The sequence below is a fragment of the Schistocerca gregaria genome, chromosome 2 (genome assembly GCF_023897955.1).
Source record: "Schistocerca gregaria isolate iqSchGreg1 chromosome 2, iqSchGreg1.2, whole genome shotgun sequence".
In the NCBI taxonomy this organism is placed as follows: domain Eukaryota; kingdom Metazoa; phylum Arthropoda; class Insecta; order Orthoptera; family Acrididae; genus Schistocerca; species Schistocerca gregaria.
The window spans coordinates 300,713,815-300,731,038 of record NC_064921.1 but is presented as its reverse complement, the minus strand read 5'-3'; the positions used below and the strand labels follow the sequence as shown (position 1 = coordinate 300,731,038).

The 17,224-nt window shown below is 37.9% G+C and overlaps 1 protein-coding gene across 3 annotated transcripts in view; it reads left to right on the top strand.

Moving 5' to 3' along the window:
- LOC126336917 (fatty-acid amide hydrolase 2) overlaps window positions 1–17,224 on the top strand; it is a 144,395-nt gene that overhangs the window by 90,406 nt on the left and 36,765 nt on the right. For all 3 annotated transcript variants that reach the window (XM_050001056.1, XM_050001059.1, XM_050001058.1), the window contains one exon: window positions 9,220–9,318. In XM_050001056.1, coding sequence (XP_049857013.1) covers window positions 9,220–9,318 — 99 coding nt within the window. The remainder of the gene's footprint in view (window positions 1–9,219; window positions 9,319–17,224) is intronic.

Here is a 17,224-nt window from a genome sequence, read left to right as displayed (position 1 = left end):
CCTTCCCGTTTATTTAAAAAATTACTACATTTTCATTAAAATGTAACCTCCCTTTGTACTAGTTACAGAAATCTATGCCAGTTAGCATTTTTATACATAGATCAGGGATTATATGGAAGTTATGGAGTACTTACACACCATTTATTTTTACTGGCAACTGAACTTCATATTTAACAGATTTTTTTTTAAAACTTTTGCTGTAGCTACAATTATCTGCACCCCCATTACTGGAATTATTACAAGGTCATTTCTATTTGGAAACAATTCTAACCAACTTTTATTCATAGCACATAAGCAGGGTGTATACAACCCGGGACAACCGGGAGATCTGGGAAAAACATGGGAATTTTTTCATCTGGTAGGAAACTGGGAAAATCCCAGGATTATTTTAGAATTCCAGGAATTTTTCATTGTTTTAGTATTCTGTTAAATTTTTGTAATTTTGACTGGTAAGAACCAATACTCCAACAAGGGATATTTCTGTACATCGCTACTGCAGAATAATACTTCAACAATAAAACATAAAAGAGAGGAAAAAAAAAACAATTTAAATTTGCAAAGGAAATGTTCCATATACAACAACGACACACAGTGCTCATGCAAGCATCTGCCAACAGCAAATTGTGTCAAAGGCTTTAGGATGACAATGCAATGCTTCATAGCAACAAATTGCCTCCAATGAGCGTGATGTCACAACTGTTTACTAGTTTACATTAGATTCGTTTAGCAGTTAAGAGCGGGCTCATGCACATGCACAGTTGTTGCGTTTCAGTAGTAGATTCTCCCGCTTCTGTCTAGAGGAATGCGGCTGTTGGTTGTGCAAGCAGTCGCAGCAAGCAGCTTGATGCTACTGGGAAAAGGGGCCTCCAAATTCATATTCTTGAGAAAAAAAACTTGTTTCACAAAGCGCCTAGCATCCGGCGCACGTTTGTCTATCAATTATTCATATAATTTTGAAACACTTCCCTGTTGGTTTTTGAACATTTTTGAACACATTTTAAGTTCATTTCTGAATGAACCATAAGTTGATTTTTGAATGCATGCATAGTGTATGTGATTTCTCTGTCAGGAGAATCCTTATCACATCTAGAAATAAACTTTCTGCAGACAAAAAGGGATGGGGCTATATGAGCTGAGCGGAGTAAAGCCGAACGGATGAATGCCAATCACTGTCAGATTGGGTTTGCGAATGATCAGCGTTGTTATAATCACTAGCGAAATCCATAGATTCAGACTGCCAGAATGGAAATATACGGCTGACACGAATAACAGGTTAGGAAGATTATGTATTATCTTCTTGGTGTATCCAAGAAAATGAAATTATGACTGAAAATTTTTGGCCAGATCGCGACACTAGTAAGGACCAGTTGTACAGTCCCCGGCTAGCAGCCGGTTAATTTCTATTCTGGAAGTAATGCAGAAAATGTGTTGTACGAACACATAATAACGCCTAACCGGAAAATAATCACAGGATAACTAATCCTGTAATTCTGGCAGGGTTAGTGAAGTTAATCGGCGAACAAATTTTGACAATGGTAGGAACAGCTGCAGAATTGATGATGACAAGATTGTTTGTTAGATCCAGGAAGGAGAAGAAACAGGGACATCACACAAATTATCGATGAAGAAAAGGATTCCAAATTTATATAAAGATTTCGTAATACTACTATTCGATCTCATGCTTGAGAAACTGGTGCATGCGAATGAAATGTGAAACTATTTCCTAACATAAAGCTTTTTGCTTGTAGTGGGCCTAATAGTCATTTGATATTGGTACTTCATGAATTATATTCTGTCGTGTTATAAAAATGGCCATTTGTGCCAAAACAGTCTTGTTTATTTGGTGTGTTACAAAATTGCTGCCATATTAGAAAGGCCTATTTTGTTTTGTCTAGCAGACAGTGACAAAATATACATAATCAGATCGAGAAACCACACCAGTCCTGGGGTATTATTTGTGTTGACAGCTTTTTCAGTATTAGATAAGGACATTTTGATTTTTCATGTAGCAAAATGTTTGACGAACTTTGATGAAGTAATAGATCCTTTCGCAGAAAGGAAAACACGCCATGTAAAGTTGTAGCAAGATTAGAGAGAAAAAAATGCTAGGAACTAAGGACTGAAGAAACGTCTAACTTCTTGCTTATCTCTTGTCTTTATTGGTTTTATGTATCCTATACTTAATTTTATGTCACATAAAACAGGAAGTTATTAGCTAATAGGCAATAAAGAGTGCAAATCCTCTGAAGAGTTCTTGTTCTCCCGATTACAGATAATCCCATCCGCTATTAATTTGCGAGATTTTTGTTTAAGAGGGGCAGGCTGTCAAACCGGCCGACTGGGAACAGGAGAGGCACCACAGGACATTTCAATTTCCACTGTCCTGATTGTAGTTTGATGGCATCCATTACAATACATATATGTTTCAAGTGCACAGAGCAAAATACAGTGACGTGCGGTAGAAGAAAGCTATATGAAGAGATGTGGCACTGCACTTTGGCATACTTAAGACCAAATGATATGTCTTACATTACCTTCAACACATATGTTTTATGTTTCAGACTTTTCAGAAAGAGGTGTGCTACAAGATGAACATATTTTTGAAAATTAGATTTTTTTTAGTATTGACCTGCTTCATAAATGTGATGCGCAGAGCAGTCTGAGTTATAGTGGGTAGTCTTGACGTGACCAGTGTTTACATTTAGTGATTTTGCTGTTGCCTCCTTTGTTTACTCTCATGTCAAATGAAAACAAAATGGATATCTGTGGCTGGGAGCTATCAAGTGAATTAAGAAGCTATCAAGTGAATTAAAATACATTCACATAATTACGGAAGGTTAAAATATGTCATTAGTTTCCACCTTTCCAACAATCAAGCATTAATCGCCTTGTGGAACAATGAAGTTATTTTTGTCTGTTTGCTAATGAAATTTGAGTTTTATTAACCTTTTCCACAGAAGCAGTCAATGTATTTGAAACAAATGTTTAATTCCACAGTACTGGCTAGTATCAACTGTTCGCTACATTTCAAGTGCACATTTTATTTTCGAAAATGTATGGCATTGTGCTATAATAAAGAACAAAATATAATACAGTACTGGTGCTCCAAGAAAACTTTCATCCTGAAAACCACACTGAAAAGCTTAATGTCAGTTCGAGGTCTACTTCATTGGGAATCTGGACATAAGAATGTGCACTTTTAAGTATGCACTTTAAATGTGCACATTTTAATATGGTTCACGAAATTCCGATGCTCTTGGAGTATTCTGTGATGTCTTGTTTTTTTTATGACATAATGTATGATCTTTCAATGTTTTACACATACGTACATACGGGCTTCCTACTTCATGATAACTGCTCAAGCGCGGTGTCGCCTGTTATCTGCCCTCTCTGGCAACGGCTGAAATGAACCTATTTCTATCAGGTTGCTGGTAAATATTGCGAATGGTGGTTTGAAAAGTGTTACTTACAAAGTAAATAACCTTTTACATAAGTTGAACTAAGTGCAAGAATGTACCATGAATTTATTAAACCACAGAGCGTTTGACTCTCATTTAAAAATCAACTCTTTGGTGATGAACCCTGAAGATCAGACATTTATGACATTATTAAAAATTTTGCTGGCGCATTTGTTTGATAAATATTAAAGTGTAACATGCACAAGAAAGATCAACATTATATGCGAAAGCTTAGCTTCTCTTGCAGCTTATTAACATTAGAGACCAATATTATATGTGGAAGGTTTGCTTTTCTTGTAGCAACACTTATGTATATTAATTTAAACTATTAACTTTTCGTGATTGTGTGTTCATGCTACTTAACAGTGACGTTGCTGTTGACTGACTACATCATGTGTCCTATGCTCTGAATATCCTCTGTTATCGGCTGGCGAGATCAAGTGACGTGAGCTATGACTGGCTTACAAAAGCACATCACAATCTTGATTTCAATTATTTGGAAAGTAACATGTGGTGTTTGGTGGAATCCCAATATATACTTTCATAATATGAAAATACGTAGCATAGATTTTGCTGCACATCAAAGATATTTCCAAAACGTGTCTTTTTCCCTGAGTTTCATTTTATAAAGTGCTGGGAAACTCTATGCCATTGTATAAAACAATAATCATTCAAAGGATTGATAAGTTTTGCAGTTACGAGGGAAAATATACTGTCACTTAACATGGAAAAAGTGTGTTTTCACTTGGGTGAAAGTATGTTTTTAACCGGGAAATCCGGGAATTTTTTTCCCTTGGCCACGTATACACCCTGATAAATCACAGCCATTATCTGCTAAACACTGTACTTCTTCGTTACACTCTCACAGACTAATTATTGGATGAATCAACACCTTCCTTTCATTGCTGATGTCAGAACCCTCCTCCAACAAATCGTTCACAACCTCCCTTCTATTGGAACCTTCTCTGTTTCCATTTTTGGGGAAGTACCCTCCTCACTTTTCTTACCCATACTAACTATTCTGTCCACTAATGATGGCTCGAAAAAAAAAAATTTCCAGCATTTCGCCATTCTCCCTTTCACCTCTCCCTCCCTTTTTTCCACTATTAATTGACTGACTCCCATTTTGGTCACCATTTTCCTGTCTCTGCCTTATGGCCTCACAGATGTCATCATTTATAGATGCTAGTATTTCTTCTGCACTGACATCACTGATGTTCTGCAGCGTCAGTACTTTCTCCTTCCCCAGAACATAATTCATCTTCAACGTGGTTGCTGAAGAGTTTCTGGCAATCAGGTTCTGTCGCATTTTCTGCTAGTACATCACCCATTTCATCTGCAATATAGTGCTAATATTGCTTTTTTCTGTACAAAAAATCCCCCAAACCTCTGTTAAATGTACAGATTTTTATGTAGCTTGTTTCATCTGTTGTTACTACCTTCTTCTGCTCCTCACTTATAATCCCTGTCTGTTCAGTGCTAGCGCATACAAAGGGTTTTGCTAGTGGGTTCAAATTACTACTTTCCCTCTTGTAAATGCTAGTCCTTTCACAGATGGCATTTAGTTTGATGGATTCTGGGATTCTGTACCATAACTTATATTTAACCCCATTTGCCCGTGACCTTGGCACAACATTATCCACTCACACTGGAGAATACGATTGATAATTGTGCACTTGCTCCCCATTATTTTGCCTATCATTTGCTGTATAGTGCCACCTCCTGGTATCTCTGCTCCTGCTATTTCCACGGTACGTGCTTTTTCTGTCAATGTTTACATTCTGCCATGGTTCTGCATTATTTGGTGGTTCGACATTACGATTTACATGCTCCTCCTCATGCAGCAACTTCTCAGCTCTCTCCAAATATCTAATGAATTTATGAATGTCATCCCTTGGAGCTGCACTAATTTTGTTTCGCCAGTTCATGGGCAGTTTACCTTCCAGGTCCAGAACTATTTGTTCTGGCTCAACTTTATTGTTTAAATATGACAAATTTGTCGTCCACTTTAACACGAGCTTTCTTACGCTTTCCTTTCTGAGATTAGAGTTTTCCCCAGCCCAAAAACTATTTAGCAAACTCCATTTATTTTTGCTTCCTCCAATATTCTTTAAAAAACGCCTCTTTAAATTTATGTAGAATGTCATACTGTTCAGTAGTGATAACCCCCAAGTTCTAGCCTCTCCCAAGAATTTAGACGTAATAAACGTTATTTTTTTCTGTCTGACCACAAACTAGGTTGAATACCTTAAAAGTCATTCCAAAATTCTATTGGATTTATATTTCCTGTTGGATCAAAATGTAAAAACTGCCAGTTAATGATATGATATTTCAGGCAATTCTGCTACAAAACTACACCCACTGCTGCTAGCTCCATGGTTGAAGATAGTTTCAACTTTGCATAATCTACTGCTATGCTCATCCAACTTATTTTTAACCTCTTCTACCTGGTTAGTGAGTTGAAGAACATTTTCTTCTTCATTCATACATTTGGCACATTCAGAACTGATTTCACGCTAACAATTTGTGATCATTTGCACATATAGACTCTACCGCAACTATTTTGACCTTTACTCTCTTCACACTTTCTTTTATCAGATGTACCCTTTGTTTGTTTCCAATAGCAACTATTTTCAAGGCATCTGTTAATTCACTTTTTACAGTTTTAATGGATTGTTGGCAGTTATTCTCAACTTGAAAAATTTTGCCATCCACTTTACTTTCTAATGACGTCAAATCATTTTTCCACATTTCTTTTAAAACAGCAGTCTGCTTTTCAAGTTTTTCAGCAAGTTTACTAATGTTCTGACCAATCGTTTCAGCCAAATTAGTATGTTGTTTGTCCCTGTCTTTTATAGAACCCATTAATGTTGCAGATATTTCTTGCATACTTCCAGTTTCTATTCTCTGCATTACTGTTCCTGTTTACGTTGTTCCAGCGGTACTATACCACATTTGGTATCCGCAATTGACACATTTGATTCAGTAACACTAACAACACTGTCATCACACAATAGGTTGTTACTGATTTCATACTTAGTCACTTTCATGATTTACATTATACCCACTAGTTATATTAACTGATATCCTTGAAGCAGTTTCTACTCCACTGTCCATAAGTAACACAGAAATATTGCAAAAAACCACCTCTTTTATTTTAACATCTACTCCGTCACTCTGTTCAGGCATGCTAGTTTGTGAAGCGCTAACACTGAATGGAATTACTTCCTCTTTTAACATATTTATAAATATCTTTATCACTTTCCATGTTACTCAGTCTTTCAGCACGCACGTGTACACACACACACACACACACACACACACACACACACACACACACACACACAAAACAAATGTAACAAACTTGACTTATCTTTTGTTCAGTGGTGCAGCGGCAGCAGGCTGAAACTGGGAGTCCGATTTACTTTGTCTGCTGTACCAGTTTCAGGGAACCTGCTCTTTGTGTAAGTTGGCAGCCCTGCCCCACCATACTGCTGCTCTTTGATACAACTATGACTTCTGTCTGCTGCTTTGGTGAGCCCATATTGTTATTGTGATTGTTTAACATCATCTTCTTTCTTGTAGGTCTCTCCAGCGACTCGAAACAGGTTCTGTTCAAAATTCCGTATGTACCAATTTACTTAGCTTTTCATTATCATTCAGTATACGGTCTTTCACGAAATTTCTCTCAACCACGGATTCAATGTACTGCGGCTTTTTAACTGTTTTCCTGGCTGAAGCATGTGCAGTGGTGCAGTTCCTTTTGTCTATTACCTGTGCCTACCTGTGAACTCGTTGCAGCAGTTTGCTGGTAGGAAAGCCGAATGGAAACCGACCGTACTGCAACTTGCACCAGGCTGTGTACAACGTATATATTCCAAGAATTGGTCTTAATTTTGAATGAAAGGTGGAAATAGCCGCAAAACTTTGGTATATTCTGAACCTTGACGATGTACACCTTCACTGCCAAGCCTGTGCTAATCTTAACATAGTCATGCACGAACCCTTCCATTCATGTTAGCAAGTTTATGGTAACGTATTTCCCAAAATCTGAACAGCTACTAAGCATGGATTGTTCTTAAATGAAAATGCTCGCCATACTATTAAATTTATTGGTGTCTAATGCATTCAAGATTTTAGTCACCGATCTGCTCGATATGCCTCGCAGAATTACTCTCTTTTCTCATACACAGAATTACTTGATAAGTCCGTACTTTCTAAAAAGCACACCGGAATAAATATGCTTTTTTAAAACACTTTTGAAACATGCAGCACAACTAAAACTGACAAATTATAACTTCCTTCGTAGCTCATACTACACATGACCGTACCCTTGAAAGGCTGGATTCCGACTACTTAGACTGCTGTAAGCAGAACAATTCACAAAAACATTCTCGTGACCTGCTTCTTGAATGTCTCTGTCCACTACTGTCCTCTAGCAGGTGAAAATTAGAACTACATACTCGACTGAATCCGCTTCAGACCATCTGTCACTGTGTACGCATGAGTCATTCTCCCGATACACAGACTCTAGACAGGAGTGATGTAAGGTGCTACGCAGCCCAGGGTCAGTGTAAGCTAGTGTGAATGTGAACAGTGGAGTGCACATTGCGAGTGCTGTTGTATTGCCTACAGTGTTATTCTGGTAGACTCTAGTTGTGGTAGATGAAACCCTGATACGGCTTGGACTGAACTTTGCGTGGGTTACAGACTCCAGGTAGATTACACTGTTTATGAATAGTATCGTGTATCCATATCTCTTGTTTTGAGTAAACGGTGCTAATACTGTGTGGTAACTGTCATTTATAAAACTGCTCCTCCCTCCCCCCTGTCAATCCCCCCTCTCCCACCCTCTGTTTATTCTCCCTCCCCCCTTTACTCCTCTGCCACTCTTACTGTATATGCACCATGTAATTAATTTAAGTCATCTTCTTTCTGTTGACAACTTTTTGTTCTTACTTTGATGCATCAGACATTAGCTATATATTACAAGTTAAACTCGTTCATTGACACAGCCTCTTGCCACATTTGTTGGAAAATTGTTGCTAATGCAGGAAGTGCTAAGATGAATGTAACCCCATCACAGAAAGAGTCCATGGAGAGACATGTTAAAGAAAGTGGAGGATGGAACTGAGGAAGTCTAACATCTTTTGACAGAAATCTGACCATGGGTGGATAGATTCTCTTTATGTGTGATATTCACTCAACAGAATGATGGGTTGAGGACGTTGGGATTTTGTTATGGATGGTGCAGACACAGTGTGTAGCTCTTGTCACCCATGACCCGACCAATACCACTTGTGACAATGCTGCTCTTTGGACCACCTGTGTGCAAAAGAATTATTTTTATTGAGCAGTGATAATGTGGCTGCTAATTTATGGTAAAACTTTGTGTCCATTTCAGAAGACAAACCTCAGCTGTTTCTTAATATTAGTACTCTATCTTAGTTATTTATTTTGTCTTAAGTTTTTGAATAACTTTTTTTTCTTCTTGCCTGTTTGTAAATATTACCTTTTTTATCTTACATTTTGTGCTTGATGTATCTTACATTTTGTGCTTGATGTATCTTACATTTTGTGTGATATATGGAACCACTGATTTCAAATTTTCTTGTTCCAGTCAACCCTGTCTTCATTGTTTCTGTTTCAGTTCTGCATAGTAGATATATTACATGTCTTATTATTGTTATGGTTAAAAGTGCACTGCAAAAAATCTTTAATGCATTTCCTATTATACAAGCAATAATTTTATTTGTTACAGATTAGACTGGAGAAGATGAAAATGTCTATTGATATATGGCTTGCAAAAATGAAAGTTAAAAATGGACCTACTTTTTGCGAGGAACTGGCAAATAGAGAGGTAAAAATCTTGTCGCGTTTTTGCAGTTGAGAAGATTTTGTAACAATCTCGGAGTTGTTGTGAATAGTCTGCCGCATGCTTCTCCCTCAGCTGTGAACCTGTATGTAGGCACAAGTACATTTGTTACAGTTACGTGGATTCGAGGTGTTCCGCCTGAACTGGTTGTTTGCAACAAACTTTGGAGCCTGCTTGTCGTGTGTGTGACTTCTGCCTCCTTCTTTCACTGCTGTACAAGACTACTGTGTGCATAAGCATTCCTTACTGTTGTTTCTGGTATGTCATTGTTTTTAGGTCCCCCCTCTATTCTATGGCATGCTATTTTGCATGTGCACATTCTTGCTTTCATATCATTTTTTATTTTGATTGTATTGTGTTTCCTTCTCTCTTTCCCTCTTTCTTTGCTTTTCATGTTCCACTTTTATCATATGACCCTGCATTCTAAGGGCAATGAGGTACATTTTTCTTGTTGTCTTTATATTCAGAATTGCATTACATAAAGAAGGCGATGAGTAGCAGACAGGCACATTGAAAAGACTGCTAGATACTTGTAACTTAGCAGACTTAAGCCCTTCATCAGACATAGACTAAACAAAACACATGCACACATTTGCACATTCATGACCCATGCACACATGGTTGCTGTTATGTACAGGCACTAAAGCCATACTGTGACTGCATCTGAGATGAGCAGTCATCATTGCTGGGTTGGGTAGTGGATGTATAGAAGAGGGGTGCGATGGGGAGCCATAGCAGTGTAGAGGTGGGGAAGGTGCTAGTGGTGCATGTGGGTGCTTGCATGGATGTGGTGAGTGTGGGGTAGTGGGCTGCTAGGTTCAGCATCAGTTGACTGTGCTTAGGGAGGAGGGGGAGGGGCAAAAAGGGGAGTGGAGAGAAGTAGAGAAGGGAAATGACTGGCAGGGTAGAAGGTGTGTGTGAGGGATCTCCGGCTGCTTCTGGCCAGTGCGCTCAGCCACCCCATGCCAGTGCACACACCCACCCCACTGCATTTTGTTACATTTCACCATCTATTTTCATTTTCGTATAATTTTACTTGCCTCACCTGATGTGAGCATTAAGCCTGTATTGTACAGTGACTGGGGGACTGATAGTCTGATGCGGAAGTTGACCTCCTACCGCAGGCCAGACCTATAGGAGCAGGGAGGGGATGCTTCAGCCCAGGAGAGCTCTCTCATCTCATCTCATCACATATTCTTACTTTTGATGTTTTCTTTCTTTCCATCTGCTTTTTCACTGGCAGGTTATGTAGCAAAGATCAAATTAGCAATCTGTCCTGTTCTTCTAGATATCTTTAGGCTTCGGTTGTTAAAGGAAAAATGCTTGTAGTGTTTAGACTGCTTCCAATCTCCCCAAAAAAATTCATTCCTATCAATGCTTCATTCAACACGTTGTTTTCAGTGATTGCTAGGTTTATGAACAGCATGCAAGCAAGCATCCCCCTCCACCCGGCCATCTACTTACTATGAAGCATCATGGTGACTTGATGATGTGTAGCATAAGCTGATGTTATTGCATTGGCCTCATTATAACTCTCATTACACCAGTTGTGGCCAGAGATTATTGCACATATATAATTGACTACCCTGCTAGTGTAGTATTGATTTGTTTACAGGTGAATATAATGGTGTCCCTGTCCATGTCCCCATGGTTTGATGAACAAATTGATAAAGTTCAATGTTTTCCTTGTTTATTCAGTCACTCTACTGAAAGTTTACGGATCATTTCTATCCAGTTTTCGCGGAGACATTTCCTCACTGAATTGAGTACTGAACTGAAAGGTAAATGGTGCAAAATTCCTTTGCAGACATACCATACACTACATACTACCAGATAAATCACAGCTATTGTACAGGATAAAAATCTGCATCTATACCATTACTCTCCAACCCACACTTAAGTGTTTGGCAAAGGGTTCAGACAACCACTTTCAGACTATTTATTGACGATTGCACTCTTGAATATTATATGGAAAAAATAAACATCTAAAACTTTCCATGTGAGCTCTGATTTTGCTTATTTTGTTACAGTATACATTTATCTCTATGTAAGAGGGAGCCAACAAAATATTTTTTTCCATTTAGAAAAGAAAATTGTTGACTGAAATTCTGTGAAATGGTCATGTGTCAACAAAAAAAAAAAAAAAAAAAAAATCTTCGTTTTAGTGACTGGCAACGTAGTCCACTTACTGTGTCTCCCCTATTTCTAGATGATACAAAATGGCCAGCCCTTCTTTGAATTTTTTTCAATGTCCTCGGTCAGTCCTCTCTAGTCAAGATGCCATACCACACAGCAACACTCCAGAAGAAGACGGACGAATGAAGTGTAGCTGGTCTCTTTAGCCAAACTGTTCTGTCAGTGAAACACAGTCTTTTGTTCACCTTCACCAAAACATTTTCTGTGTGATTGTTGTTACTCAAGTTGTAATCCATAGGTATTTAGTTAAACCAGTAACCATAAATTTGTGAGATTTATCATGTAACTGAAATTTAACAATTTAATTCATACTCATGTTGAGTATCTCTCACATTTTTTGATTAAGCTCAGTTGCCACTTTTTCAACAGTCAGGTATCTCTTCCAAATTGTTATGCAATTTGTTTTGATCTACCGATGGCTTTACTAGACCATAAATGACAGTATCATCTGCAAGCATTATATGGCGACTGTTCAGATTGTCCCTTAAATTGTTCATATAAATTAGGAATAGCAAAGGGCTATGACACATCCTTGAGGATACCAGATATGACTTCAGTTTCAGATCACTTCTTATCAGTTGCTACAAACGGTGACCTCCCTGACATGAAATCATGAATCCTGTTGCACAACAGATACAACATTCAGTAGGCATGCAGTTTGAATAGAAGTTGTTGTGACGAATGATTTCAAAGGCTTTCTGGAAAACTAGAAACTAGAACCATCAAAGGCAATCATTACATAATGTGAATAAAGACCCAGTTTTTTGAATCTGTACTGATTGTGTTCGGAGGTCATTTTCTTAGAAATATTTCCTGATGTTGGAATACAATATTTGGTCCAAACCCCCAACTGCAAATCCAAGTCAGTGACATAGATCTGTAACTCAGCAGATTACTCCTGTTTCCTTTCTTTGCATTGGTGTGACCTGTTCAAGTCCATTCTTTAGATATGGACCTTTTGAAAGTGAGTGTTGTACATGATTGCTAATAACTGGACCTGTTCCACCTAAATGAACCTAATTGGTTTACTGTTCTGATTGGTTGGAAGACTTGTTTTCATGAAGTGTCTTCAGCTGCTTCACTACACTGACAGTATCTACTTCCAAATTATGCTTGTTGGCAGCTCTTTTTGTTTTGAACTCTGGAACATTTACTGCATCTTCTTTGGTGAGGAAATTTTGGAAAAATATGTTTGTTAAGAGGAGTTGGAAAGCCCTATCTCAACAATTTTAAATTTTGTCATTTGTCTGCCTTGTATTTCAGAAACCACTGAAGCAACTGACATAAAACTTTCACGGGATATTACATATTATATTCTGAGTTTACTGAATTACAATCATTGCATTTCAGCCACTGCTTTTGGAAATACGATTTTTTAATTACATTTTTCAAATTTTGTGTAATTTTTTGTACTTTCTACTAAATAATTTTAATTATATTTAATATTATGTTTTTCTTTTAGTTCAATAGACTCAGGATTTGTGCATTGCTAAACCTTGAAAATTTGATATTCTACCTTGAAGTGGTTTCTGAGATTTAGGGAAAAATGCAGCAGAAATGTAAATTTTCAGGAACAGCTTCTAAAGCTTAAAAAGACTGAAACTTAATATATGCTTTATTTTTTATTCTTATTCTCTGAGAAGCACTCTGCACCATACTGTGTATCATTCTCTTGATCTTTTTTCAAGGTTCTTATTCTTTTCTTCTTTCTGGACTCTTTAGTGGCTAATTGTGCTGCATACTCCGCTTTATCGATGCAAACCTTGTCCATCTGTTAAAGTTCTCTGATGTAGTTTGCTCCAAAATTAATCTCAGTATGTGTAGCACTTTCGCCCTACCAATGTTGCCATCATTAAAAGCAATAACAGCATCACTGACTCCCCTCCCAATCCCCAATTCAGTGCCTTCACTCCAACAAAAACATTTTTTTGTGAATGAGCCCATATGAGATTATTGGAAGACTCATTTGGATTTTGAGTCTGACCATGAAGACACTTCTTCAGGAAATCAGGATTTGCCTGGTGTCTGTAAATAGGTTTTATGACATTCAAGACTGCTGCTGGGATGGAATGTTTATGGATGTATGAACTGTTTGAGTAATGGGCTTTGTGATAATAGAACCATGAATCTGGTCTGGTAGGGCGAAGTTGGTGTATTGGTTTTTCATCTCTTGACAGTCTGTGGAAGGAAGTAGCTGATATTGCCTGCTTCATTTTCAACAAATCACTGTATTATTTCTAATGACTATCCCATAATACTGCTGTAGTTCATCAGTAATTTTGTCTTGTCACCATGACTCTTTTGGTTTTACCGTTAGAAAGTTTCTTGTCTCTCAAACTTTTTTCAACTTTCTCCACCTGATGCCTGTCCTCTTCTGGACATGACCAACACACTCTAGTTTTGTGATAACCTTGTCACCGTAAGGCTGAATGGCTACCAAAATGTTATGTGTTTTTGAGTCCCCATCACCTAAGATCTTAGTGTAACAGACACCCCTTTCATTCACAGATTGACTAGAAATTTCAGTAGCTGCAGAGGCCTCTATACCATCACTTGTTCCTTCATAATTTCTTTGAGATTTGTCCTCCTTTATTACTTAGCTTATATTTATATCAATGTTCTGTTACAATGTGGAAGTCTATTATCTTCACAGTATCCACAGTAGACACTGAAGCAACAGAATTCCTAGAACTGTAGCTCCACTTCTGCCAACTATCACCAAAAGCTGCTGATATAGCAGTCATACCATCATTTATTTTCCAGCATGCTTCATTGACTTACATGCAATAGGTTTCACAGCAGCTCCAATAAATCCTGTATACTCGTCAATTTTACAAGGTGGATATATGACATATTCATTACAGCACACCTCGTTTCTGCTGCAGTGTGTCCCATGCCAATAGGTCTCAATCGATAACACTGTCTATCATTTACTTCAAAAACTTACCTTTGCATTTAAAAGAATTCCAGAATAAATGAGTATATTTACAACTAGCACAATCAGTGATAAGTTTTCTGGCTAGTCCATTTGATACCTCAGTGCCTTCATGTAAACTAACTGGCCCTCCGCATACTTTACAACACACACCTTCACATAACACCCTTGTTTGGATGTTTAAATCTATCAGAACCTAAACAAACTTACCATTTACGTCACTTTCTTTTTCAGAAAACTTGTTTCACAATGTTTTATTTTAATATTCGAAGCACAAGTTGACGATTCTCTAGCTACTGGCCAGTTGGGCTTCACATGCTACATGTTGAACAGAATGTTTTGCCTTTCTTTGAAAATCTATTATCATGAAACCCATGTTTTTAAAAACACATTGTTTTAGTGTTATACTTCACTTTGTGAGAGATGTAGCTGTTCATTTGTCACTTTTCCTTGAAAAAACGTTAGCACTTCCACATACGATGCATGTTTATACTATGAAATGATACGATACTTTTTTCAACAATGCTTCCAATACAAACAATGTAATTTCACCTTTATAACACTACAATCTACAGCCTTCTATATAAAAAAAGCACTGATTTTATTAGATCTTAAAGTAAAAAAAATTTTAACATTTTCAAGCACTGTTGACAATATTAAAAAAATTAAAAAAAAAAGTTTTTCCTTCTCAACTCCATGAAACCCACTTTAATGGTGCTGTTATCAGTAAAATTTCCATTGGTATCACACAGTGAAGATATTGACTGTGTCTTGCTGCTGGTATACTTTAGATATGACAAGAATCTCTTTTGATTTTCTGCTAGATTTCCAAACAGAGGTATTTTTTGTGGAAACTATGTAACACACCTTACTTTGAAGTATGCATTATGTTCAGAGTATCTATAAACTGTAGCCAGGCATACTTTTTTCATTGTTTCTCTAACATTATCCAGACATGTTTTCTGTGCCATGGGGGATCTGTTCCATCTATTATTAATTTTTGTGGCATAAAACTCTCAGTTGCCATCAACACTATTTCTGTAAATTTAAGCCAGTTTAGTTGACACTTAGCCTAGTTAGTGAGGAAGGAATGGATACCGCACTTCAAGAAGGCATCAACCGAATTTTATCTGCCTCTTTAAATAGATATATTTTTTCTTTCTTTTTGGTGGCTTTGGATGTTGCAGTATTCAATCTTAACTACAATGGCCTTGTGGTTACTGATTCCAGTATGGAACGTAACACACTTTATTTACCAGCATTGTTTGTCACTAAGAAGTCTAGTATGTTATAGCAATTATTTAGTCTTCATATGGGCTCTTGAACTAATTGCTCAGAATAATTGGTTTTTTTTTCTTTTTTTTTTTTTTTTTTTCTAGCATACTGAGGGTAGCTTGAAGTCTCCACTAAGTATAATTGTATGAGTTAGGTCCTATTTGAAATTTTTCTTTAATCTTTTAGCAACTATATCATTTAACACAGGGGACAGTAAATTGAAGTAATTATTAATCAGTGGAAAGTCTGTGATGGAATAACAAACAATGTGATAAGAATAGATTGCTACTCACCACATAGAGGTGGACTGGAGGAACTGAATCACATTATTCAACAGGAATTTGGCCATCTTATGTCATGCACTGAAATGAGGAATATCCTTTCCACTATCATCCCCACCACTCCTACAGTGGCTGCCCATCAAACCAATGTAATCTCTTGTCCATTCCTACTCCATCCCTGATCCCAACCCCGTGCCTTATAGCTCATATTTCTGCAGCAGGCCTAGATACATACATTCTCCCACTACCAGCTATTTCAATCCTGTCAAAAACTTCTTCTGTTCCATCAAAGGCTGGGCTACATGTGAAACCAGCCATGTGATCTACAAACTAAGCTGCAATCACTGTGCCGCTTTTTGTGTGGGCATGACAGCTAACAAGCTGGCTGCTTCCATGAATTGTCACCACCAGACTGCGGCCAAAAAACACAGGACCACCCAGTTGCTGAATGTGCTGCCCAACGTGATGTCCTTCACATAAATCACTGTTTCACCGCCTGCACCATCCGGATTCATTGAATTGTGCAGGTGTGAACTCTCCCTAGAACACATTCTTTTTTCCCTTAACCTCCTCAGGCCTCATCTTCTGCCGGTTACTTTCATCTACCTACCTATGCTCTTCCCTGCTCCCATTCCAGCAGTATAAATGCCTTCTATCCCACCATCACATCTAATTTACTTCTTTTCTCGCCCCTCTCCAATTACCCCTCTCCCTCCCCTGCCCCCTCCCCTCTTGCACAGCCTCCCTGCTGCGCACCTAGCAACCCATTCAGACCCCACCACATCCCTGCATGCTTCTACAGGCAGCACATCATCCTCCGTCCTCCCCTGCTATTCCTCCTCTTCCCTGCCCCATGCTGCCACCTCTCCCCCACTATACTTCCTAATAAATTGCTGCTCACATCAGATGCCATTACAGTCTGCAGTCAACCCAGTGCTGGGTGACAGTACCCATATGACTAAGAGTAGTGTTTGTGTGAATGTGTGTGTTTTCTATATTAGGAGGAGCACTTTTTTTGTCCAAAAGCTTAAATGTTTAGCAATCTACTTCATTGTGCCAGCCTGTGACTCAGTGTGGTGAGTAGTAACATCCCTTTTGTGTTGTTTAACCAGTTATTAGTTTATTCCAGTTGTTTAGTATAATTTCTACCCATATTTACTCATAGCAACTACCTATTTCAATTTCACTACAAGATAAACTATTT